The following is a 27,881-nucleotide window of genomic DNA, read 5'->3' as shown; positions in this document are numbered from 1 at the left end:
CCAATTTCTACATAACCTCTACTTTTTGGTGTGTGTTGTATACATAAATTTATGAAATAATTGCTGTGTCAATAACCTGCAAATAGCAAATAATCAGACATCATTATTTCAGATTTGTTGTTACAACTGATAAAATCATTCCTTTCTTTTTTTAAAGATTTGAAGTTTATTCATTCAAACCATCTGTTACTTATATAAAACCTGAGTTCTACCTGTAATCTGTTATCAGGTATAAAATTGACTTCAGCATTTTCTTTTAAATGCCTACAATTCCACAAAGCCTTGACATAACATATTTGTCCTTGGCCAGAAATACATACATTTTCCTAAAATTAATTTTTCATCACCAAGTTAATGACTTTTTGTGATAGCTTTATTATTTTCATTCTGATAAGTGATGTGATGATAGTCAAAAAGTTTAAGCATTAATCTTAATAATTAAAAAAATGACATGTTGGTAATTGGATTTTGAAATACTATTTTCACCTCGTATCCCCAAATAGATACCCCACATGTTAAACCACATCATCTAAAATTTGATCCCTGGCGTGCCTGGGTGGCTCAGTCAGTTAAGTGTCCGACTTGATTTTGGCTCAGGTCATGATTTCTCGGGGTCCAGCTGGCGTCAGACTCCTCGCTCAGCCGAGATTCTCTCTCTCCATCTGCCCCTCTTCCCCCACTTGCATGCACAGGCTCTCTCTCTCTCTCTGTCTCAAATCTTTAAAAATAAAATAAAATAAAATTTGATCCCGTAGTTTATTATATTTAATTGATAAACAAGATCTACTCCCAAGAATGTAATTTTTGTTCCCTGCTTTTTAGAAGCCAGAGCCTCTCTTAGATTTGGGGACAGAATATTTTCTACAATAATGATACAATTTTATGTATATGAAAAAGCAGATTTTAGAAATTTTTTATTAGATATTTAAATAGAAAGATTAAATAGAAAGATACTTTGAAGTCTAACATTTTTCTTCTTTTTGAAGTCTAACATTCTTAAGTTGATTTTGATTAAGTTGATTTCTCTTTTAGAATTTAAAATGTCATGAAAAATACTTTATAATAGTCTAATACTAATCAATACTCTGCAGTCAAGCCATTTGGAACTAACAATGTAAAAATAAATAATTTCCAATTTTTATCCTTAACAGTTTAAAAATGTCTTCTATTTTAATCATGTTACATAGTTTGCAAGGCATTTTGAATAATTGATTTCTTTCAGTCCTTATAATTCCACAAATTTTGTGGGTCTGGTGTCCTCGTCTTAATTTTATTTAAAAACAGGAACAGAAAGAAGAAACATTTCAGATTCAGCCAGTGAGAAAGTGACAGATCAGGACTAGGTTCCAGTTGTTTTTCTACTGTGAAGAATGGCTTCACCATCCAGATCTATGCCATAAAATTACTTTGACATTTGGATATACATATGCCCAAATTTGTGGGAGAAATACCTATATAATTATTTTTCCCAAATTATATTATCACAATGTTTCTTCTCTAAGTAGAATATTGCTATGAAAAGTGTTTTCCTCTCTAATTAATTTTACTTTTCACAAACCCTGTCACATTGGGGAATAGATTGCCCATATTGGGGAGATGAAGTTAACAGACTGAGCTTACCACATAGAATCAGTGGTGAAGTCAAGATTAGAATTCAGAGCTCAGTATTAGAATTCAGAGCTGAAAGAGCTACTAATCATTTCTACTTATATCCAGAACAAGAAAAAAAAAAATCATAACAGGCAAATGTAATTCAATTCACTCTAATAATGAGCAACTATGTAAACATAATAAAACTGCATAAAATTAATACATTTGATATTGCCTCTTTAAAATCTAAATATAAAAATGTTAAAATAAGAAAAACTGACCAAAGGAGACATTAAAATTACCTTAAATCCATTAAATCAAAACTTCTTCAGGTGGGTCCTGGTCACTGGTAACTATAAACATCTCTCCAAGAGAATCTCATGTGCAGCCTTGGTTGGGATCCATGGGGTGAAAGCAGAGGTGAGGAAGATGGAACCGAAGGCAGGCACAGGCATTGGACACGGTCCCACCCAGAGCCGAAGATGGCAGTGAACGTATATTCAACATCAGTCGCCAATGATAACCTAAGTCGACGTGACATGCTGGCCTGGATCAATGAGTCTCTGCAGCTGAATCTGACGAAGATCAAACAGTTGTATTCAGGAGCTGCCTACTGTCAGTTCATGGACACGCTGTTCCCTGGCTGCATTGCCTTGAAGAAAGTGAAATTCCAGGCTAGGATAGAACATGAATACATCCAGAACTTCAAAATACTACAAGCAGGTTTTAAGAGAATGGGTGTTGACAAAATAATTCCTGTGGACAAATTAGTAAAAGGAAAGTTTCAGGACAATTTTGAATTTGTTTAGTGGTTTAAGAAGTTTTTTGATGCAAACTATGATGGAAAAGACTATGACCCCATAGCTTCCAGACAAGGTCAAGAGACTGCAGTGGCTCCCTCCCTTGTTGCTCCAGCTCTGAACAAACCGAAGAAACCTCTCAGCTCTAGCAGCACAGCTCCACAGAGGCCCATTGCAACACACAGAAACACTGCAACCCCTAATGCTGGCCCAGGTGTGGTGCAAAAGAATCCTGGTGTGGGCAACGGGGATGACGAAGCAGCTGAATCGATGCAGCAGGTCACCATATTGAAACTTAGCGTCGAAGACTTGGAGAAAGAAAGAGATTTCTACTTTGGAAAGCTAAGGAACATTGAATTGATTTACCAGGAGAACAAGAGGGAAAACAACCCGGTATTGCAGAGGATCGGGGACATTCTGTATGCCACAGATGAAGGCTTTGTGATACCTAATGAAGGGGGCCCACAGGAGGAACAAGAAGAGTATTAACAGCCTGGACCAGCAGAGCAACATCTGAATTCTTCACTCCAAATCATGTGCTTAACTGTAAAATACCCCCTTTTATTATTCTTAGAGGACTCACTGGTTTTTTTCATGAGCAAACAGTACCACTTAAGTGCACTTTGCAGAAGTTTCACCCCTTTTCCAATGAGTTTGACTTAGGAGCTTTTACCCTGTAGCAGAGCAGTATTAACATCTCGTTGGGTCACCTAGGGGACAAAGAGCCTGACCATGGGGCTCACGGTGTGGATGCTGGTAACACTGATTGCTGGAGAAGGTGTTTTTATGTGATACACTGAGGTGGAGACCTCAGCAGAGAAATGTAAAGACTGATTTGAATTTTAAGCTAATGTGAAATCTTGGCAGAGAACATTTAAATAAATAAATGCCTTAAGAGTAAAAGAAAGCAGAAATGAGCAAACTTTTTCTGTAAGGGGCCAGATAGTAAATAACTGAGGCTTTGCTGGTCATATAGTCTCTGTCCCAACAGCTCAACTCTGCCATTAATGTGAAAACAATCATATGCAAGATGTAAACCAATGAATGTGGCTGAATTTCAATACAACTGTATTTGTGACACTGAAATTGGAATTTTATATAATGTTAATTTGTCTGAAATAGTACTTAAAATTTTTTTTTCAACTATTAAAAAAAGAAAACTGTTATTATGGAATATACTAAAATGGCTGGGTCAGATTTGGCCCCCTGGCCATGGTTGCCAACTTCTATTCCCTAGAAATCCAATTAACCACTCACTCTGTGTGTTTGACTATATTTTATATACTCTAATTATGGATTTTATACTATTCTATTACATTCACTTGTCTTTGTTCTCAGTGACCAGCGTAGTATGTGGAACTTGAAAGGTATAGAAAATAAATAAATAAATGAATGAATGAATACATGAGCTATATACATGCAACCAGAATTGCCCAAGAAATTATTTTGTGCCTTCTCAACCGATAAATGTTCATCATTTAAGTGGAGATTGTTGGCAGAATACCATCGTTTTTCACTTGACATATTTACTTGACAAATATGGTCTGTATGGTTATAGACATAGTCTTACAAACCAAGAGGAAAGCTATATTTACCTTTGCATGGCGTGGTCTTAGGACCTTTGTGTTGTTTACAACTTTTCAGACAAATACGGTTTTCTTAAAATTATATAAACGTACGTATCTGTGAACCTTTCTTAGTGGGGGCTTTTTTGCTGGGTGCCTTGCCTTTTGGCAATTATAAGTGCTACATGTTACCTCTTTGTGTTTTCTGTGAAGCTAGAGAGATTGCAGGCTGAAAATATCTCAGAGTGGGACAAGAGGGAAATACTTGAAACACAGAAACAAGGACTGGAAAAAGAAAATAGAAGGCTAAAGGCTCAGGTGAAAGAAATGGAAGAGCTCCTGGATGGGAAAAACAGATTCAGTGCAAACTCTCAAAGTCCTGATTTCAAGACATCACAAATTGAACGGCAGGAAGAAAAAAAGGTATGGGTGCTCCTTGGAAGGGATGTTCTCACTCACTATACATGCCCCCCTGATGCTTGGTCGATGCTGCCTTCCCTTTTATCCACCTCCAAATCTGAGCATTTTCTTTTGTGCTATTTAACCTCTGATCGCTTGCTCTCTTTCTCATCATAAGGTAGAATAACATTGTTCATGACTATGAACACAAGAGTTTAACAAATTTTGTATGAAAATGTTAGAGTAGGACAAATCTGACAGTTTGAAGCTTTTCCAGAAGGAAGAAAAAAGTGAAGGGATGGACCTTTGTGTTTTTTGTTTCCTTTTATACTTTTGTCTCAGTATTTTTCAAGCAATTGATCTTATTTCTCAATAAGTAAATTTCTCCATTAGTTTGAACAGCTGTGGAATAAGCATTTGTCAGTAGTCTTAGTATCTGCATAAACATTTCAATTTAGCTGAAGTTTACTCTCCTCTGGTTCTTTTTTAGTTTCAGAAAAATTATTTTTGAGTCAAATCATTGCATCATGTTGCAAATAGCTTTTATAGGCTATAACATAAATATTAAAGCTAGAATTAAATTCAACGTCTGACTTTGAGAACTTCAGGTTTTTGGAATTGTTTTATCCTAAGGCCAATAGACATTATTCCTGCTATAGATGGAATTTTTAAAAATAAATAGCTTTTAGATTTAAAAAATAATCTCTTAATGGCAGTTGCAATTTGTTTGTTTTGGTGTCAACATGCTGCAAAACATTTACATCTTGTTTCTATTTCTTCCATTAAAATACCTACAGTATCTTAATGCACAATTCTGTTATTTCACTCAATCTCTTTAATAGTGAATTAAAAGTGAGTTTGGTAAGTTCATATTTTTATTTTATTTTTTAAACTTTTAGCTAAAATGTTTTATTTTTTTATTTTTTTATTATTATGTTATGTTAATCACCATACATTACATCATTAGTTTTTGATGTAGTGTTCCATGATTCATTGTTTGCGTATAACACCCAGTGCTGCATGCAGAACCTGCCCTCTTTAATAGCCATCACCAGGCTAACCCATCTCCCCACACCCCTCCCCTCTAGAACCCTCAGTTTGTTTTTCAGAGTCCATCGTCTCTCATGGTTCATCTCCCCCTCTGACTTCCCCCCCTTCATTCTTCCCTTCCCGCCATCCTCTTTTTTTTTTTAAACATATAATATATTATTTGTTTCAGAGGTACAGATCTGTGATTCAACAGTCTTACACAATTTTTAGTTATATAAGTAGTTCATACTCATATGAGCTCTAAAACCTAAATGTCCAGAAGAATTGAATTCCATATCACTTTTCCTTATTCTTTGGGATTCTAGGGATTAATTGCAATTGCAAGATTAAATTGCATTAGAATTCCGTGACTTGGCATGCCAGTTAGATATCTAAAGTGAAATATTATAGTCAGTAATCATAATTTTTATTATATGTATTCAGAAACCAACCATAATAGGGTATTTGGTTCTGATCTATACAACTGACAAATCCGGTTTTGTACAGACTTCTACTTGTGAAAGTACAGAATTATTTCAATTAGGAAACAAGTTTTGATCATCAAAATACCTGCTTGCATTTGACTCACTTGAACAGAACAAGCCTTTATATAACACTCTGAGTCCATCACTGTTGTAGAAGCTGAGTGATGTGAAGATTAATGAATCCTATCCCTGCCCAGCCTGGGCTTAAAGTCTGTGTAGGGGGATAAACACATAAATTATTATCAGTAGTTTATCATAATGATTGCTAATAAAATAGAATGGGAATACAGAGGAAGCAGTTCATTCTGTTTCATCTTGATTCCTATCTAGTTACATCAAAATGTTACAATACAAAGTGTGTCAGTTAGGAAATATAAGGGTCGATTGGGAACTGTTTGGAACTGGCATATATGTCCATTGGCATGTCCTGTCAATGGGGCACAGGGTCCAGACCTGGGCTCTTTGGGACAAGTGCAGTTCTTCAGCTAAGAAATAAACAGAACTTGGAAACTGAAGATTCTGGAAGGTCTGACCAAAAAAGTGGGTGTGTTCATCAGTCAGAAAACTATGCCTTAAGTATATATTTTCTTGATGACCAGGAAGAGGTGTTGATGATTCTTATGCTCTTCATTAAGAATTCAGACTCACTACCTGAACCAAAATAATTACTTATCATAGAGCAGCTGCAGGTCAGAATCCCTGGTGCCACAGAGATCCCCACTGGGATCAAGATTCAAATGTCCCCAAATGCCAAATGAACCAAGCTGCATATAAAACATGCCTAAGTCCAGAGAATACTGTGGATTTTATTATAACATGAAGTCAAATTGTAATTTTAACGTTATTTTAATAAAAACTAATTTATATGTATATAAATTATGCATGTAAGTATCCTATCAGAGTATCATGTGTACATAGGTATGTAATGACCATATAGAAGCAGCATATATCTATGTGAATATAATTTCTATATATGAGTGACACTGGAAATAGGTGCTGACATGTGACAAAACAATAACCACTTAATTATCACTCTCTTAAAGAGGTGTAAAGTCTCTTATGTTATCTTTATATCTAATCACATTTAATAAGTGTCTGTGACAGACACAAAATTGCCTGCTGTTCACAAAACTACAAATCAATAAATTGTGTTAATTTGTTGAATTTTAACATTCTCTGTTCAATGAATTTTTTAATAAATTCTTGCTTATACAAAAGGGGAGAATTTTCACCTATATATTTGAAATATACAGTGCTATATCTTGCATATATTTTTGCATTTTTTTGGCTTTAGTATTATTGGGGATAAATTTTTAAAGAAATTATCTTTTCATTTTAAATGGCACTATTGGGGCACCTGGGTGGCTCAGTTGGTTAAGCATCTACCTTTGGCTCAGGTCATAATCTCGGGGTCCTGGGATGGAGCCCCACATCCGGCTGCCTGTGGAGTCTGCTCCACTCACACCTCCCCATCCCCGTGCACACACTCTCTCTCAAATAAATAAAATCTTTTAAAAGAATAAAATAAGTTGTACTGTTAATTTAAAGACAAAGATTCTCCTTAACACGAATGATCTCATCACATGAATCTCCATCTTGTGGTTGTTTTTATGTCCTATGTTGAATCTACATGTGCATCAGATCTTTTACAATTAAAAAAACCAAGCAGTACACATGAACTTTTAATGAATAGACTGGAAAATTACTAATCAGTATGAACATTTGAGAGGTGGGGCCATGCCTACGAGAGACACAGAGAGAAGGAAGTATCAAGACAACTGGTAAATCATGTGATTAAGAAAAGAACATCTTCACCAGGGCTTGGTGAAAAGAAAAAGAAAAGGAAACTTTAAGGACTTCACGAATTCTAATCTCTTTCTGAGCTTTTGTTCCTTCCAGGAACTTTTAGGAGGACAGAGAGAAGAGGCGAGGAGAAGACAGGAAAAGAGAAGACAAATGAGGGACAAAGAAGGGGAAAGTGAAGTGTGTGCCCACTATAAAGTGAGAAGACATAACAAAATAACCACAATGGGAACAAACACATATAAGCTGATATTTATCAAAATATGTCCTGATTTTGCTGTAATGGGGAAAAGTAGAATTGTAATTCCCAACCATTTTCCTAAATACGATTCCTATCCTATAAATGCTGATTTACTTTATTTACTTTATTGAAGTGAGACAGATTTTTGTACATGGAAAGCCTCAATTCTGCTGATATGCAGTATATGTATTCTCCATTCCAAATAATACTTCTTAAAGTGAAAAGTTACTGGAAAAGGGGGTCAGTATTCTACTGGGTAAAGCCCCATGAACTAGTCAGCATGCCTCTCATGAAGTTTTTTGGAGGCTTGTTTTCTTAAATCATTCTGGCGACTGAATCCCTTCCTTCAGGTCACACTATGGGTCGTTTTCAGAAAGTTAATGTGACAGAGTGGTAATTGATGTGTCTCAGGAAAATGATGAATTAATCTAAGAGTGGAAAGGCCATCAAAGTCAATTCCTAATGAATTGACTTTTCTGACAGTGTCCATTCCTTGAGTAGGAATGACATTATATTTATTTAGTTTAGTAACTTTACCCTCAGAAATATTTTCATTCAGAGGTTTCGCAGGCAAACATACGGATTTGTTAACTTTTCCTCATTCACATTTCTTTTTCAAAATCTTCTTTGCTCATAAAATTATTGAATAATTTAAGAATAAAAATAATATCTATTCTTAAACTGTTATAAAATAGTAATAATTTAAATATAGAATAACATAATTTGATGTTATTAGATAGGGTCCTATCATGTTTTTCTTTAACTGTTCTTACATAGCTTTGCTTCCTGAGCTATACTAGAAATTTTAATTTTTAATATGGTGATCAGTAAAACTGTGTATTATGGTAGAGAATTTTGGATATATGGCAGTTTTTAACCCTTTCATATGTGGAATATATTTTGTATATAAAAATGAAAATAATTCATTTTGAAGAATGCCTTCTTTGTAGCAAAACACTAAGCTACACGTGGGTGTCTTTTATGAATTGATAATTTAGTTATTTCATGAAACTTAGAAACGCATCCATGATTTTGTATACATTTTAACAAAAGTCCATGGGATTGTATGGGTTGAGCAGAACAGTGTTCTTTTCCCCAAGAATTTCTGAAGTTACCAGAGATAGACTCTTAAGTACTGTTTATGAATGTCATAAGGAGGTATCTACTGAAAGTTCCTACTGGATTGAAATAAATCAATTTACTACACAATAGGGTGACATTTTCTCTAATATGACTGCCCTCACTCACCCTTAAATACACACATGCATGCTGCACACAAACACGCATACACATGCATACAACAAATTGATTTTTGTAAATAAACTCTAAAATAGGGGTTTTATTTTTTTCTTTCTGTTTTGTGATTCTCCACTGGAGAATAGGTACACAAATAAGATTTTGTATATATGAAGCCTCATTTCTAGGAATATATTATCACTGGGTGGGATTTCAATTTTTCTTATAAAACACAAATGTCATAACTTATTATTATTATTTTTTAAAGATTTTATTTATTTGACACAGAGAGAGAGCACAAGCAGGGGGAGCAGCAGAGGGAGAGGAAGAGGCAGGCTCCCCGCCGAGCAGGGAGCCTGATGCGGGGCTCGATCCCAGGACCCTGGGATCATGACCTGAGCCGAAGGCAGACGCTTAACTGACTGAGCCACCCAGGTGCCCCTGTCATAACTTATTAAATTAAAATTATGAATAGTAAATCCCAACCCCTACTACAGTGTTTGGCACATCTTCTTAAATGTGTATCAAATGAATAAATAAATTTATTTCCATTTTCATTATTTAAATTTCATTGTATATTTTGATTTATCTTTTTTATTTTTATTTATTTTTATTTTTTTAAAGATTTTATTTATTTATTTGAGAGAGAGAGAATGAGAGAGAGCACATGAGAGAGGGGAGGGTCAAAGGGAGAAGCAGACTCCCTGCCGAGCAGGAAGCCCGATGCGGGACTCGATCCAGGGACTCCAGGATCATGACCTGAGCCAAAGGCAGTCGCTTAACCAACTGAGCCACCCAGGCGCCCTATTTTGATTTATCTTTAATTCTTTTACTTTCCTTTTATTCTATGTTAGAGGGCAATGAGGTTATTGGAGGCTTATAATATCTTTCAAAATCTCTTTCCTGTATACCAGATCAATGATATTTTATCTGATAGCCAATTAAAATCAAGATGCAAATTTTGACACTTTAGGCCACTTATATTTTGCAGATTTAGAATTTCATGAAATTTTATAATATAAATTGTGACATTCAGATATGAAATTATATCATTTTGTGTTTGATATGTCTAGTGTACTATTAATAATCCACTATATTATTACAAAATGATTGGCAGTTCACATGCTGTCATCGGTGGATTTATATTAGCTTGATTTAAAGCAATGATAAAAAATAATGGTTAGTTTCTTATTTAAAATGATGAAATACTATGGTTATAATACTTCTTTAAAACTAAAGCTAAAATTCAAATAAAAAATAAAACTATAAGATGAGGAAAAACCCATAGGTCTGGGACATTCACTCTTTTGTTTTTTCCTTTTTCTTAAATTGAAATTACATTACATAAAATTAAACATTTTAAAATGAATAACCTAGTAGCATTTAGTACATTCACGATGTTGTACAATTACCACCTCTAACTGATTCCAGAACATTTTCATCATCCCCAAGGGAAACCCAGTAAGCATTATACAGCAGTTCCCCATCCCTCACTCCCCTGAACCTCCAGCAACCACAAGTCTGCTCTCTCTCTCTCTATGGACTTACCTGTTCTGGATATTTCATATGAGTGGGATGATACAACCTGTAATTTTCTGTGTCTGGCTTTTTTAACTTAAATATGGGGTGTTCAAGGTTTGTGTGTACATTCGTACTTCATTTTCCTTTAGGTTGCCCAGTATTTAATTCTATGGGTATACAATAATTTGTTCATCCATTTATGTGCCAGTGGACACTTCGGTTGTTTTCATCATTTGCTTTCAATTATTTTAGGTACATAACTAGGAGTGGAATTTCGGGGTCATATGGTAGTTCTATATTTAATGTTTGAAGGAACCAGTGAGTTTTTTTTTTTCCCACAGTGGCGGAACCATTACATCCCTATCACAATGTATGAGAGTTCCTGGCTCTCCATATCCTCAGAAACACTTGTTCTTTTTTGGTTTGTTTTGTCTTTTTAAAATTATATTCATCCTAGTGGGTGTGTAGTGTGGTATCTTGTGGTGGTTTTGATTTGCATTTCCCTCATGACTGGTGATTTAAAAATCCTTCTGTGTGCCTTACATATCTTTTTTGGAGAAATGTCTATTCAAGCTCTTTAACCCTTTTTTTTAAACATAAGGTTGTTTGCCTTTCTTTTGCTGAGTTGTAAGAGTTATTTAGGTATTCTGGATATTAAATCCTTCTCAGATATTTGATTTCCCAACATTTTCTACCATTCTTTAGGTTGTCTTTTCACTTTCTTGGGAATGTCTTCTGATGTATGCAGTTTTAATTTTGATAAAATCCAGTATATCTATTTTTCTTTTGTTGCCTGTTCTTTTAAAGTTTCATTTCTAAGAGTCAGTTGCTAAATCCAAGGTTGTGAAGATTTAACTCCTATGTTTTCTTCTAAGACTTTTATAGTTTAACCTGTTATATTTAAGTCATTGACCTATTTTGAGTTAATTTATACACCTATGGTATAAGATAGAAATCCAGCTTCATTATTTTACATATGACTACCCAGTTGCTTCAGCACCATTTGTTCAAGAGACTATATTTCTCCAATTCAGTTGTCCTGGTACCTTTGTTGCAAATCATTAGTTTACAGATATATGGGCTTATTTCTGGAGGCTCAGTTTCATTCCATTGGTCCACATGGTTACCATTATGCCAGTCCCACATTGTTTTGATTACTGTACCTTTGTGATAAATTTTGAAATCAAGAAATAAGACTCCTCCAACTTTCTTCTTCTTTTTCATTATCATTTTGGATATTTGGAGCCAATTGAAATTCCATATGAATTTGAAGATCAGCTTTTCTATTTCTGTAAAAAAAAAAAATGCAATAGGGCTTTGGATAGGGACTCCATTGAATCTGTAGATGACTTTTGGGAATATTGAGAACTGCTGAATGTGTATGTCTCTCCAAAGTTCATATGTTGAAATCTTATTGCAAATGTGATGGTATTTGGAGGTGGTGCTTTGGGGAGCTGATTAGGTCTGACAGCAGAGCCCTCATGAATGGAATTAGTGGATTTACAAAAGAGACTCCAGAGAGCATCCATATTATTATTCAGTGAAAGTGGTAACTGCCAAATGTGTGATTCAACAAATCTGTAACAGGAAAATGGGACCAGAGGTTAGAGGATGAAAGAATAAAATTCTTATCCTGGTTCATGCTCAATATTTTGGCCGAATAATACTCTGTGCTTTAGTTTTCTCATTTTTAAGAAAAGAGTCTGGAATAAATAGCTGAGATTCTTCCAGTACCAAAACTCCATTATCCTTTTATGTTTTCCAAAAGTTATCTACTAGGTTTAAATAAAAGCACTAATTTGGGTTCATGAGGACAATGTAATATTTCTTTAGAATTTCAGTTTATTTTCACTAAAATGGCTGTTGGCTCCTGATACAGCTTTAGTGTCCTCTTTCCACTTGCCGGATTTATTTCTTTTTAATTCATGCAGTTAAGTTTAATATGGTTGTTGACGTAATTGAGAGATTTTTCATTTCATATTTCTCTGCTACTGCCCATCACTTTCTGTTTCCCTATCTCTTTATTTTGCTTAATTTAATGGTATTTAAATCCCCACAGCATTTGGCAGGCTTTCTAATTCTCTCTAAATTCTAGGAAAACAGAACGGGAAGCATCAATATTTCAGTAACCAGCAACAATCATCTCTTTGCTTTTTAACCAACTTTAATTTTCCATTACATAGTTCCTTGTATGTGTGTGTGTGTACATGTGTGAAGGTGATTCTATTTTAGTGTAACATGAATCAAGAAAGAATAATTACAAATCACATTCATATTTCACATTCAGCTCCTTTTCTAGCATTCTGAAATCATGTTATTCCCTGTATGTTCAGCAGAATTCACATGGTAGAGAGAAGGAATTTAAAAATAGATTAGATGTTCTTATCTCCTGGAGCAGTGTTTCCTGAAGTGGATCATGGTCCTACTGTACCACATGGGGTGCTTTCTGAAAATGCAAATTCTAAATTAATAGACATGTAACTTGGGAAGTAGGAAGGTATATATTTTTTTAAAAATAGCTAGGTGTCCATTCACTGATGTATGGATAAGGAAAATGTGGTATATATGCACAGTGGAATATTACTCAACCATAAAAAGAATGAAATCTTGCCATTTGCAATGATATGGAAGGAGCTAGAAAGTATGATGCTAAGTGAAATAAATCAGTCACGGAAAGACAAATACCATATGATTTCACTCATATGTGGAATTTAAGAAATAAAACAAATGAGCAAAGGGGAAAGAAAAGATAGAGGCAAACCAAGAAACAGACTCTTAACTACAGAGAACAAACTGATAGTTACCAGACAGGAGGTGGGGGGGCGGGGATTATTGTAGATGAAACAGGTGATGGGGATTAAGGAGGGCACTTGTGGTGATGAACACCGGGTGTTGTAGGGAAGTGTTGAATCACCGTATTGTACACCTGAAATTAATATTACACTGTATGTCATCTAACTGTAACTTGGATAAAAATTTTAAAAAATTATATTCACAGCCAAAAAATAAGTAAAAATAAAATGTTGATAGATTTAGCCAAAATCTGCCCCCAAAAAAGTATCTAGAGGGGCGCCTGGGTGGCTCAGTTGGTTAAGCGACTGCCTTCGGCTCAGGTCATGATCCTGGAGTCCCGGGATCGAGTCCCACATCGGGCTCCCTGCTCAGCGGGGAGTCTGCTTCTCCCTCTGACCTTCCTCCCTCTCATGCTCTCTGTCTCTCATTCTCTCTCTCTCAAATAAATAAATAAAATCTTTAAAAAAAAAGTATCTAGATGATTTTTATGTCCACTAAAACTTGGAAAACCACAAGTCAACACACGGTGTTTTCAAAATGTATTATAATGCCCTTTGTAATAAGTGTAAATGACTTTAGGTTATTTCTGATTTGGCATTATTGAAGAATGTGTGTGTGTGTAACTTTAGTGAATACGGTAAATATCCTTTGTTAATGACAATTTCAAATTACTTACTTTCAAGGATGTTTTATACACTTCATAGTTAATTTAAATAAACATTACAAATGAAATTTATTTTCCAATCTACTGCACTAATGCTTGAAAATCTGGTTCTCTGTGCTGGAGGCAAATTGGTGGCTGTTTTGGTGGCATGTCCTTGACAACATGGGGAAAGAGCAGGGAAATGTGAGAGGTCTGCTGTGCCAAGGTGAAGCAGGTGTGGGGGACAGTAGCATATGGAGAAATAATTAGCTGGCTGAGTCTGTATTACAAGAATAATTTTACCTTAAGCCAGTTAAAATTAATTAGCCTACCTTAAGCCAGATAGAATTAATTCAGTTTCTCCCAAAGAAACTGTTTATTTGGCTCGATTTGGGTGGATGTAGCTGGAATGTTTTTTAGCCATATTAATGAGCATTTCATAATTAGAACTATGTCCTTTGACTCTGTATACAAATATGAAAAAAGGAAAGAAAATTTGGATTTACAGAATTTTAAAGCCCAAATGTATCCTTTTCTCCAGATAATTATCTGAGTTTTAATGTTTTCTGGCCTTTATATTTGAATGAGTCACTGCTTATTAGCTTAACTTGTACCATATGAGGAATGCCTTTTTTCATTCTTTTATTAGATTTGTCTTATCCACTTTTTGCTTATTAAAGCATGTAATCCATTTTAAGATAAAATTCATTTCAGTTTTTATTTTTAAGGATTGTAAAGGAAATACCAGTTTTTTAAATCAAAACTAGATAAAAAGGTTTTCAGTTTTTTCTGTGATGAGGCAATATGAATTTTCAGATGGTGCTATTCATCCCATTACTTATCTCACATGTGTTTGTAATATATCATTTTCAAACACAGAAGAATATTAAGACATAATTTTATAAAAGGTAAGATATTTCATCTATTAAATGTAAAAAAATGCATTTTAAATCAGGGGACATCTACTCTTTCATTTGTTTATTGATTAATTCAACAAACATTTGCTGAACTCAAAGTTTAGTTGTAGGTATCCCAAAACAGATAAATAACAGAAAGGTATATAATATAAGAAATCTGATGACTTAGGACTTGGGGGGCAAACTCCATGTTGGATGTACAGGAATGACCGCTGGTGGACCACCACAGAATAGGCCTCACTAGAGAATGGGTTCCTCAGACAAGGTATTAGGAAGAGACAGAGTTCCCTGATACTATTTCATCCCTGTCCCCATGGTCACTCTACCTTAGCTACAAGATGGGGATAGAAGGTACCCTATGACTGGACTTCCAGCTCTGTAATTTCTTGTTGCCACTCTCCCCCCACTGAGATCAACTCCAAATTCAGACCTTGCTTGAGCACATTTCTTTTCCAGCATCTAAAGCGTATCTGGAGGTCTAGCTGTACGAGATTCAAGAAAATGTAGGTGTTGAGCAATTCAAGAGGGAAAACTAGAAGAACTCTGGAATAGATGTTGAGATAGCCAATCTATATTTCAGACACACTTAGTATAGATAGGGGATATAAGGGTGGCAAGACACACAACAACTGTCCTCATAAAGCCTACAGTCAAATCAAATCATCAACAAAAGTCTACAATGGCAGCTGTGTTAAATGCTGAAAATTAGTACATTTATGTTATTGCTTCTTCCTGGGAAATGACAACTCAGAATGAGATCAGAAAGGAGAAAGGAAGTCATTACCTGGAGAGGCCTGGTATAAGAGCATTCCATACCAAGTGAGTAAGTGCAGGGGTTTATTTGCTTTAGGTGAAGTTCGGGGAAAACAAGTGAAATCTACTAATTTTCTGAGATCCTTCTATGTATGTGGGGTAGAGGAGAAAAATGGCTGTTGGGGAGAGAGAACTTGGAAGAAAGCTGAGGTTCTGAGGCTCTAAAGTCTGTGTCTACTACTCGCAGGTCCCTGGCTTGGTGATGGAGCTCCAAGGACTGATCTGAAGCCTACTGGTGAGCGAGGGGAGGAGGTATGCTAGCAAAAGTCCATGTGCTGTGGAAAGGGTGGGGAAGGCACAAAAAAAGAAGTCATGGGATCTCCCAAATTGACTTTTAAGTACTCCCCTCAAAGGATCTGGTGGCTGTACTTAGTTTGTGTAGCTAAAGGAATTATCATGTTATGACCTTTACTAGTTGCTTTATCCTTAGATCCTGTTGTTCATCTCTGTCCAAATTTTTTGCACTGAAATTAAAGTACCTTTCTATGTTGTTTTAGGGACTTTATCCCTCAATTCAGATTATTCTTGGTGTACGCTAATGATATAGCTTAGTTTCTTTAATGATTAAGCCTGTACCAAATTGTTATTTTGGAAGTTTTCTGTTAGCATCTGCAGCAAAATACTTGTTGATTACTTATTTATCTAAGAATGGCTACATTTTGCTCTGTACCCTTACCTCTTTTTATTCCAAACATTGTACACTCTAATCAGTGTTCACCTCACCATAGACATAGAGTTATTTTTATTGGGATACAATCTGAAAATAAATCTCATCTTCAAGTAGAATATGGACAGCATGACACTTATTATGTCAGAAGATATCCCACCATTTTATTTGCCATATGCATACTATAGAATTCATATATATAATATATTACATCTATACCTATTTTGTATAGATGTAATATATATAAAACATCCCCCCCATTACACACACAGACATGCAGAGTTACATATACATATACATAAGAAAAGTATAACAATGTGGTAGGCCAAATATTGATAAATCCAAGATGATAAAGACAATTAATTAGGAAGTTCCTAAGGTTTTGTATTAGGATAATGATCTGGTCATCTGAGATCAGAAGATATAAAATCTACACTTAAATATTTATTTTATGAAGGCAAAACATAAAAATAGATGTGTTTGGGGATTCAGCATCCATTTTGTCTTATCAGTGTGTGGCTGTTGTTTGGGGAACCCTAACATCTATTCACCTGGCTTCTACTTAACATGCATTGTTTTTCCTCTGCGATCAACTCCACCCCCAAATTTCAGGCCACATCCTTTGGTTAAGGTTAATACCACCTCTGCCTTCAGGTTGGGTAGATCATTCATGTTTATCTAACCAAAACATTTAAGTTTTCCGGACACACATGCTATGGACAGGTAATCACATCAGAGACAATTAAATGCAGTGATGCTTAGACTTCTTGAAGAGACACACTTTCTTGCTGTTAAAATTAAACCTAAGGAAATAAAGATTTAGAGCTGTAAGAAGCATCATACTTTCACTGGGAGCTGCATGAGAGAGTTGAGGCATGGAGAGAGGGGCCTGACCAGGAGACATAATGAGCCTCTCTGGCTTAAGCCATAGCCTGGATTAAGGTACCCCTCAGAATTGTAAATAATGCTGCTATAAATATAGGGGTGCATGTATCCCTTTGAATTAGTGGGTTTATATTCTTTGGGTAAATACCCAGTAGTGAGATTACTGGATTGTATGGTAGTTCTATTTTTAACCTTTTGAGGGACCTCCATACTGTTTTCCACAGTGGCCACACCAGTTTGCATTCCGACCAACAGTGCATGAGGGTTCCTTTTTCTCCACATCCTCGCCAACACCTGTTGTTTCTTGTGGTTTTGATTTTAGCCATTCTTACAGGTATGAGGCGATGTCTCATTGTGGTTTTGATTATTTACAATAGCCAAACTATGGAAGGAGCCCAAAGGTCCATCAATTGATTGCATATATACACACACATAAGCCAAGAAACAGACTCTTAACTATAGAGAACGAACTGATGGTTACCAGAGGGGTGGTGGGTGGGACGATGGGTGAAATAGGTGATGGGGATTAAGGAGGGCACTTGTATTGAGCACTGAGTGTTGTATGGAATTTGTTGAATCACTATATTGTACACCTGAAACAAATATAACACTGTATATTAACTATACTGGCATTAAAATAAAAACTTTATAATAAAAAAAAGATACCCCTGGGATTTTCAGTTTTTTGTGTCAATGAATTTTCTCCTCTATTAAAGAAAATTTGAATTGTTTCCAATAAATTCCAATAAGTAAAAATGTATTTTCCAATAAATCAAAACAGTTGCAATAATAATAGCAAATATATTCTTTTTAAAAGGCAATTTTCAAGGGAAAATATAGTTTAAATAAAAAATTTCTTTGTTTCAAGAAAAAACAGGGACTCAATCTCTGAGTTTGTTAATCATTATTAGGATAGGCACGTGGTATTTAGCTTTTAGCTAGCAAGAATCTATTATATATAAACATAAAAGGGGAATGGCATGAACGTATCTACATACACAGGTGTGGTGAACAGCATATGTGGAATATGGATAGATGTTTTTTTTCACATCCGTGTTGGAGAAAACTATTCCCTAATGTATTTTGTAGAGTTATGTCCTATTTGAAGAGTTATATTCCCTGATATATTTGTATTACTTATAATGTCATAATTTTAAATAATTTCCCCAACTCCTAGTTATCAACACTTAATATAAAGTGCTAATGAAACTAGGTTATTCAGTATATGTATATATATATATATATATATATATATGAATATTTGGAAGGGATATACACTAGTAGAAGATGGATTGAAAAGTTTATTATATTGGCCACAGTCTTGTTAGCAGAAGTGCTAGTTCCTCTTATGGCAATACCTAAGAGAAATAAATATAGCTTTGTCATCTGTTTTTACCCATACTAAGCTGAAAAACATTGCTACCAGGTGTATTTCAGTAATTATTAAAAATTTGGAAATTCAGAAGCAGCATTGTGGTGTCTAGAAAAAGTATTCACCTTATTATAGTAGTGAGTATCTGGGATTTGTGGAGAGTCAACATACGGAGGAACTGTGTTCCCCTCAAAATTATTTTATTCTTCTAGAGACACACATTACGAAGTCAAACTCTGCTGCAAATTTAGTGCCAAAGGAAACTTCCTGTTTAAGCCCTTGTTATGATTCCCTTAGTATTTGTGGATGTGAGGTGAGATCATTATACAGTTTATCCAATAAAAATGGTGTTGAGGTAAGTGTAGTTTATTCAGATCTATGGTTCCAAGATGTGTGAGAGATTGTAACTTCAGTGTTTGCTGTGGTGAACTTTGTATATATTCTTGCCTTCTTGTTTTATAACAGGTCTTAATTACCAAGATGCTATGGGTATTTCAGAAGTTTAGTTGAATTTTTTTAAAAAGATTTTATTTATTCAAGAGAGAGATAGAGAGCATGAGCTGGGGGGAGCAGCAGAGGGAGAGGGAGAAGCAGGCTCCCCTCTGAGCAGGGAGCCCAACGTGGGGCTCGATCCCAGGACCCCGAGATCATGACTGAGTTGAAGGACAGACGCTCAGCTGACTGAGCCACCCAGGCGTCCCAAAAGTTTAGTTGAATTTTGGCAAGAATCTGAAGGATGCTATATCCTGTTTAACATTATTAAACGTAAAAAAAGCCACCAGTTCCTCTTGTAGGTACTATGGAGAGTAAATCAAACAAACGAAACCTGTCCTCATGGATATTACATTTTAGTGAGTAATAGAGATAATAATATGCAATATATAAGTATGTATTCTTTATGAGGAAGAACGTCAATTTCATGGAGTAAGCAATAATAAGATTCCAAAGGAGACAACTAGAGCTCTCATAACAAATCATCACAGAGCTGTTCCTGAAACATCAGAAGTTTATTCTCTCACAGTTATGTAGGCTAGAAAATCAAAATGAAGTTACCAACAGCACCTCTCTCCCTCCAAAGGGATCCTGGGGAGAATCCTTGCCCGCCTCATCTAGTTTGTGGTGACTCCTATTATTCTTTGACTTGTGGCCCCCAATCTCTGCCTCCATCTTTGCCTGACATTCTTCCCCATGTTTCTGTTTCTCAAATAGTCCTGACTTTTTCTTATAAGGGCATCAGTCATTGCATTTAGAACACATCTTAAATCCAGGATGATCTCATCTTGAAATCCTTAATTACATCTCTAAAGACTATTTCCAAGTAAGGTCACATTTATAGTTCCTGGAGTTAGGACTTAGACGTATCTTTTTAGGGACACAATTCAATACACTGAAATGATTAATAAACAGATCCATTTGCCAGTACTCCACATGTACTGCAAGTAGACAACAAAATTCAGTGGATCAGAGCAAGAGTGTTACAACACAGCAAAAGGCAGAAGTACGAGCATGGTTGGGCTAGTTCCCTTGTCTCCAAGTCCCACTGAGTGATGTATGGACCAGAGGTGGCTCCTCATGCTCTCAGCAGCATGAGGGCTGAGCCAGATGCCCTTTCCTAGAGATTGAATAGCAGTAAAGCAGTCATGTTGTAGTCACCTTGACCAACTTAGCTACCTACATGACTAGCTACTTCAGAGTGCATTCCACAATGATGTGCAGGGATGTTCAGGGTCACAGTCAACCGCCTCTTTCAACAATTGACCCCTCGATCCTATATATTCTTGGCCAAGTTTACATTTTTATAACTGTATGCTAATGATAGAATAATGGCCCCAAAGATGTCCACACTCTACCCCTGGAATTTCGGAATGTGTTGTTTTATATGGCAAAATAAAATTTGCAGGTGGAATTAAGACTGCCAATTAGCTAACATTAAATAGGGAGATTATCTTGGAATATCTCCATGGGGCCTATGTAATCACAGGGGTCCTTAAATGTGAAAAAGTAAGGCAAGAGAGTTCATCAGAGAGATGGAGAACATGAGGGACTTGACCCACTATTGCCATCTTTGAAGATGGAGGAAGGGGGCCATAAGCTGAGGATATACAGGAGAGCAGGCCGAGGATTGCAGTCAGTGTCTAGAACCTGAGAAAGTCTCTTCAGTGACAACCAACAAGGGAACAGGGAGCTCCATCCCACAACCTCAAGGAACTAACTTCTCCCAACACTCTCTGATTAAAGAAACAATTTTTTCCCCTAGGACGTAGAAAAACACAATGCAGCTCTGTCAACACCTTGGCTTTAGCCAAGTGAGACCCATGTCAGATTTCTGACCTCCAGAATTCTAAGATAATATGTATGTTGTATAACCAGTGAATCTGTTATAATTTCTTGCACAACAATATGTATGTTGTATAACCAGTGAATTTGTTGTAATTTCTTGCACAACAACCACCACAATGCTACTGCTCTGCCACCTGGATCTGATACTCTAAAAAAGGTTGAGACCAATTGTATTCAGTTTTCGCACAACACTTGATTAGTGCTGTTATCAATGGAATTCCAATCAGCAGGATGAGGCCAACCAGCACCGCTGACCTCAGCATGCACCTCAGATCTCTGCCTACTGAATAAGCCCCAGAGGGGAGTGGTGGGCCTTATTTCAGATAACTGTTTAACCTTCTTTTCTCATGGCATGTTACACCCCAATAGTAGGATTAATCCAGACGTAGTGAGAAGTGTTGGCAACCCTACGTCTCCTTCTTGTCCAGCTAGGATGTAGCTTATCAGTTTTTCATTATAACCCATACAAGGGTTACTGATCAAGGGTTTGTGCTATCTCACTGTGGACATGGGCTACTCCAGTTTGGGATTTGCTGTTGAACTTGCTTTGGATTAGTATTACATTGGTTTGGTTAAGCCACAAGAACATTGTCACAAAATATTTGCAGCTTCGATAACCATGCATAGCAAAACTCAAAATCACTTGGAAGCTAGGAGAAGCATTTGGATTTGCATCAGTCCAATGAAAAAAGTTGTCCCACTCTGTGTATGTGTGAATGCATGAGGGTGGTCTGCATTTATGAGCAGTCGTTGGAGGCATAAAGCCTAGTCCACCTGGCTATACTCATATGGGCTTTTCTGTTCCCTGGAGGGCCTGAATGGGGAAGACAAACTCTACGGTGAGTCAGATGGCTAGCTGCAGCTCCTGCTTGACATAGGTGGACCAGGTGATTGTTTTAACAGGCTGCAGTGATGAATTTTAAAATAATATACAGAAATAATATACAGGAGACAGCTTCTACTAATTGAGTGCTAATTGAAGATGTACCATGCCTTGTGTTGGGTATAGCACAAATATGGTATCATATAAAATCCTCTGAGAGTGTTTTTTTTTTTAATTATTTATTTATTTTGGAGAGAGAGGGAGAGAGTGTGAGTAGGGGAGGGGCAGAGAGAGAGAGAGGGAGAGAATCTCAAGCAGACTCTGCACTGAGCGTGGAGCCCAATGCAGGGCTTGATTTCACGACCCTGAGATCATGACCAGAGCAGAAACCAAGAGTCAGGCACTTAACAGACTGAGCCAACCAGGCCCCCCCAGCTGATAGCATGTTATCATTCCCATCGTACAGCTGCAAAATTTGAAATCCTGTGACTTTAAGTAACACAGCCTGTAAGTAAAGGAGCCTGTATTCAAACCCAGGTTTGAAGTGAAAGAAAAACAGTGAAGAAAAAAGTTATTGGAATCATGTTGCTTCCCATGAACCAGAAATTAAAAAGTGAGAAGCAACCTTGGTAACCAAATTGCATTAAGCTTGTTGTCTTTCTATCACCTGGAAAATAATATCACACATGAGTAGCCACTGGAGTAGAGTAGAGTACAGGGCATCGTGGGACTGGATTTGTCTGCATTTGCAAGAGATGGGTTCATGATAATGAATATATGGAACCCAGGGGAATGCTTTTAATTTACTAACTATGACAAGGTATCTCTGGCTATCATCAGCAGAACTTGCTGTTTGTCCCAGAGCTACCTTCACAAAATGCTTGTTTTGTTCCATGTTTACTGCTGTAAGTAGCATCATTACCAACTGAGAAACTCTCCTGGGATTGACATAATTGAGCTGCCTATTTTACTAAAATTAGTCTTCTAACTTCTGGTCCGGTATCTGCTTCTGTGCCTCCTCTCTTCGTCCTTCCCTTTAACACTTATCAAATCATCTTTTTTTTAAAATTTCATTATGTTATGTTAATCACCATACATTACATCATTAGTTTTTGATGTAGTGTTCCATGATTCATTGTTTGCATATAACACCCAGTGCTCCACTCAGTACATGCCCTCTTTAATACCCATCCCCAGGCTAACCCATCCCCTCACCCCCCTCCCCTCTAGAACCCTCAGTTTGTTTCTCAGAGTCCATAGTCTCTCATGGTTCGTCTCCCCCTCCGATTTCTCCCCCTTCATTTTTCCCTTCTTGCTATCTTCTTCTTTAACATATAATGTATTGTTTATTTCAGAGGTACAGGTCTGTGATTCAAAAGTCTTACACAATTCACAGTGCTCACCATAGCACATACCCTCCCCAGTGTCTATCACCCAGCCACCCAACCCACCCACCCCCCACCACTCCAGCAACCCTCAGTTTGTTTCCTGAGATCAAGAATTCCTCATATGAGGAATTCAAATCATCTTTCTATTTCTATTGACTTGTTCCTCAGTGTTTCCTCGTACATCCAGATCTGGTTGGAGATATCAACTAAAGTGCAACATCAAAACATACTGGATGTACAGCTTCTCAAATAGGAAAGGAAATTTCCATGTGAGAGGAAGCAGGTAGATCAGCTGACTCTTACCTGCCTGCCCCCACCCCCCCCACTATTGTTCTCCTGCCTTAAGTCCCACTGCCATCCACATACTAGCCCATGCTAGTCCTTAGTTTAAGGCTCTGGTCAAGTACTGAAGAAATAAATTATTCTCTTGATCACACTTAACTTAGATGGGTTATATTACCATCTCACTTATGCCAATGTTTCTCTAGTTTTAGTGAGTTGCCAGAAGCACCCAGAAGGCTTGTTAAAGCATAGATTACCAGTCCCCACCCCCAGATTTACTGATTGGGTATTTCTGTGATGAGGCCTAATTATTGCATTTCAAACAAGTTCCCAGGTGATCCTGACGCTGCTGATCACATGTTAGAAACCACCACTATATGCTAAGGTACTCAGAAGAGAAGCATGGAAAAATCAGGAACAACTGATGCTCCCCATAATGGCAATTCTCCGATCCTGCTGTGGGCAAGCATTCTATTAAGTTCCCCCGTCCTAGTTGTTCCTACAGCCTCTGAGAGAATTATGTCACCGCTTTGGTTCTTGACTCTAGCTTCATATTAAAATTGCTTGAAGAAAAATAAATTAAAAATAAATAAGATTACTTGGAGAGTTTATTAAGAAATATTCAAAGAGATGCTCAACATCATCATCAGGGAAATGCAAATCAAAACCATAATGAGGTATTACCTCACACCTGTCAGAATGGCTAAAATCAAAACCACAAGAAACAACAAGTGTTGGTGAGGATGTGGAGAAGGAACACTCGTGCCTGTTGGTGGGAATGAACTCGTGCAGCCAATGTGGAAAACAGTATGGAGATTCTTCAAAAAATTAAAAATAGGATTATCCATCAATTCCACTACTGGGTATTTACCCAAAGAAAATGAAAACACTAATTTGAAAAGATGTATACACCCCTGTGTTTATTGCAGCATTATTTATAATAGCCAAATTATGGAAGCAGCCCAAGTGTCCATCGATAGATGAATGGATAAAGAAGATGTGGTATATATACATATATACAATAGAATATGATTCAGTCAAAAAAGAATGAAATCTTGCCATTTGCAACAACATGGATGGATCGAGAGAATATAATGCTAAGTGAAATAAGCCATCAGGGAAAGACAAATACCGTATGATTTCACTCATGTGGAATTTAAGAAGCAAAACAAACAAACAGAGAAAATGAGACAAACCAAGAAACAGACCCTTAACTGTAGAGAACACACATGGTTACCAGAGGGGAGGCGGGTGGGGGGATGGGTGAAATAGGTGATGGGGATGAAGAGTACACTTATGACGAGCACTGACTAATGTACAGAATTGTTGAATCACTATATTGCACACCTGACACTAATATAACACCGTATATTAATTATACAGGAAGAAAAAGAAAAAGAAAAAGGAGATACTCAGACACCATTAAATCATCTGGCCTGTTGCAGTGCTACATTTTTTAACTCACCCCCACCTGAAACGCTTCTCATGTGCAGCCAGGGTGTGGTAATGCTGCAAGAACAAAAGCGGGCCAAGTCTACAGGCACCCAGCACTTTCCTAGCCCCCTCCCAACACAATGGCTCGAAAACCCAAGGTTTCCCAAGTCGAGGCTCATTTCATTGGTTTGTACATTCTCTACCTAGAGATGCTGTTTCCCTAAATGATGACACAGTGAATGACTTCAGAATGAGACCCTGCCCCTCTGCTCTCTGCTTAGCTACTCTGGGAAGATGGAACCCTGCATTATGTCAGAAGTTCAGAAACAGGGGCACCTGGGTGGCTCAGTCATTAAGCATCTGCCTTCGGCTCAGGTCATGATCCCAGGGTCCTGGGATCGAGCTCCGCATCCGGCTTCCTGCTCCTCGGGAAACCTGCTTCTCCCTCTTTCACTCCCCCTGCTTGTGTTCCCTCTCTCGCTCTGTCTCTGTCAAATGAATAAATAAAATCTTTAAAAAAAAAGTTTAGAAATAGTGGCAGTAAAACCAGTGAATCACCCCAGCACTCATTAGTAAAAGTTTATTGTGCACACAGCAGAAATAGCATTCGTGAGCCAGGGGCACTCAAACCAAACATGGAAAGAGGCTCAGAGGTATATTTTTGTAAAGCAGCTTCTATAGGGAGGAGGTAGCGACTGATTATTCTTCACAGTGATTAGTTATAATATTAGAGTTTTCTTAAGTGATTGGGAATTGGTTAGTGGTTATCTCATCAATTTTGGGAAACAGCTTAGGTTTTGCTTATGAGGCATAAGCAAGAGATGAGTTAGTCTTGCAAAATAAGCTAAATTAAGCTCTGTATTTGAGACTAACCTGGTTTTGTTAGCTGTGGGAATTTTCAAGGCTAGCCTCCAGTTGTTTTTGATTTTAACAATTACAGTGTCCCACCCACCAGGATCCGCAGAAGTAATATTGGAAGCCATGTGCAGGTGGTAGCTTAAAGGAACGGATGAAGCAGTTCTCCATTTTCCTCCTCCCTCCAGCCCTCTTTTAAGGTGAGCTTCCTCTCGCTGCTTTTCTCTCATTCGAATTCCTTTTCCCACCTCGTCACATCCTCCACTGAGGGATGGGAACATCATCACATCAGGAGCAGGTAAGCCATCTCCTCATTTCAGTGTTTATTCCTGAGGTTTCTGACCACGAACCCTCAGGTTCCATTTTATAATGTTAATGACATTTCTCTATTCTTGTTTCATGAGCACTTACTATGCTTCTGTACTGTTCCAGGGCTCTCGCATCAACGATTTCATCTTGCATTTCTATGTATATTTGGTTACTAATTCAGATGAGTATCACTGATTTTTAAAAAGTGGAAGGAAGCTATCACTCTGAGCCAGTGTATGTTTGGAAGATAGAACAGTAGTCCGTAAACATACCTACCGATTATTATTCCCCTACCACGAAGCCCCCTAGTGAACGGTTATATCGGGGAGCACATTATAGTGGATATGTGTCTTTCTAATAATTCACTTTTTGGTAGTGTATTATCTATATAAAAGCTATGCGACCGGGTGCATAAAATACCAACCTCTTACTTTTTATAAACCATTTAAGACGAAATATTCTGATATTACATTTATAAATTAATTGTTTCCTCTGATGGGAATAAAAATTTAGCAAAATATTGTTAAAACTCGATAAAAAAAAATCAGGATGAAAAGAAAGCCAAGATGGATGTATCATGACTTTTGCTAACATTTGGTAAGAAAGGTAATGCACAAACACTTCATGATCTTTTCTTGAATATCGGATAGTATAATAATGGCTATAACAATATAGATTATCTTTTAAATCTGTAAGAACTGAAATTTTCAAAATGTAACCTGGGAAGGGAAACTAAGAGAAAATGTAAACATATATATTTTTTTTAATTTTTAAACTGTTTAATCAAATATGGCACCAATATTTACAATTTTATGTTAATCAGAACTTCTGGCTTTTAAAATATCTATTTCTTTAGACTAGCAATGATGAATCAGATTATGAGATCAAATACCCATAATTATTTATAAAACATGCATTAAGGCAAGATAGATTTGAAATTTTCTATTATAATTATTTCTTTGACTTGCTCTTGGTTTCTAGTAATTAATAAAGCAGTATAATTTTAAAGGAGATGAAAGCTAGAAAGAATATAATTCTTTTAGAACAACTCCAAGACATAATTGTTCAATTGATTTAAAGTTAGTAATTGTTATTTCACATACATGAAGTCATGAATACCAAAGGTATTATTAAAATATTTCCATAATGATTAGGATTGTCATAATTTCCATAAATGGACATTATTATTAAACTTCAGTATGAAGTGAATAATTTTGCGTCACTGCCTTTCTGTTTTAAGAAGCTGTTCTCTTTTGAGTTGATTTTCCTTACAAGGTTTACTCAAGTTTAATTTGTGTTCATTACTCTTCTTTATGGAGTGGTATTAATTAAAGTGCAGCATGGTCAATTCTTTCTAAATTTAAAATTACAAATCATTACCTTAAGCAAAATTTGAAAAATCAAGTATAAATGAATCAGGACAATATAAATTTTAGCTTGTTCTTTAAGCTTTTCACATGTCAAACAATAATCTCCTGCCAATGGCTTATACAAAGCTCTGTAGATGAAGGAGTCAAAGGTTAGAGTTTATGTGAAACTTCAATTTTTTGTACTACCTGGAAATATTTGAGCCTAAGATAAACGAAGTCAGCATCTGCAATGGATAATAGTATGGTGCAGAAAAAAAAAGTATGGACTACAGAGTCAGGCATATATTGGTTCCAGAATCTGGACAAGATTTTTTAAACCTC

At 36.5% G+C, this 27,881-nt stretch overlaps 1 protein-coding gene and 1 pseudogene across 7 annotated transcripts in view; both read left to right on the top strand.

The window, feature by feature from the left end:
• Positions 1-26,213, top strand: part of CCDC102B (coiled-coil domain containing 102B) — a 198,220-nt gene extending 172,007 nt beyond the window's left edge. For 2 of the 7 annotated variants that reach the window (XM_054510268.2, XM_064578038.1), the window contains one exon: positions 4,169-7,217. In XM_054510268.2, the coding sequence (XP_054366243.2) occupies positions 4,169-4,531 (363 nt within the window). In that variant the 3' untranslated portion in view covers positions 4,532-7,217. Of the gene's footprint in view, positions 1-4,168; positions 7,218-16,022; positions 17,991-25,966 lie in introns of those variants that run through there. The other 5 variants (XM_064578039.1, XR_010407357.1, XM_045886569.2 and 2 more) reach the window with 5 other exon arrangements.
• LOC123852519 (microtubule-associated protein RP/EB family member 1-like) lies at positions 1,785-4,162 on the top strand (annotated as a pseudogene).
• Positions 26,214-27,881: the final 1,668 nt, after the last annotated feature.

The sequence above is a fragment of the Mirounga angustirostris genome, unplaced genomic scaffold (genome assembly GCF_029215605.1).
Source record: "Mirounga angustirostris isolate CCGP_5_RB_7025 unplaced genomic scaffold, mMirAng1.0.hap1 SCAF_14, whole genome shotgun sequence".
NCBI lineage: Eukaryota > Metazoa > Chordata > Mammalia > Carnivora > Phocidae > Mirounga > Mirounga angustirostris.
This window is presented reverse-complemented; position numbering and strand designations above follow the sequence as displayed.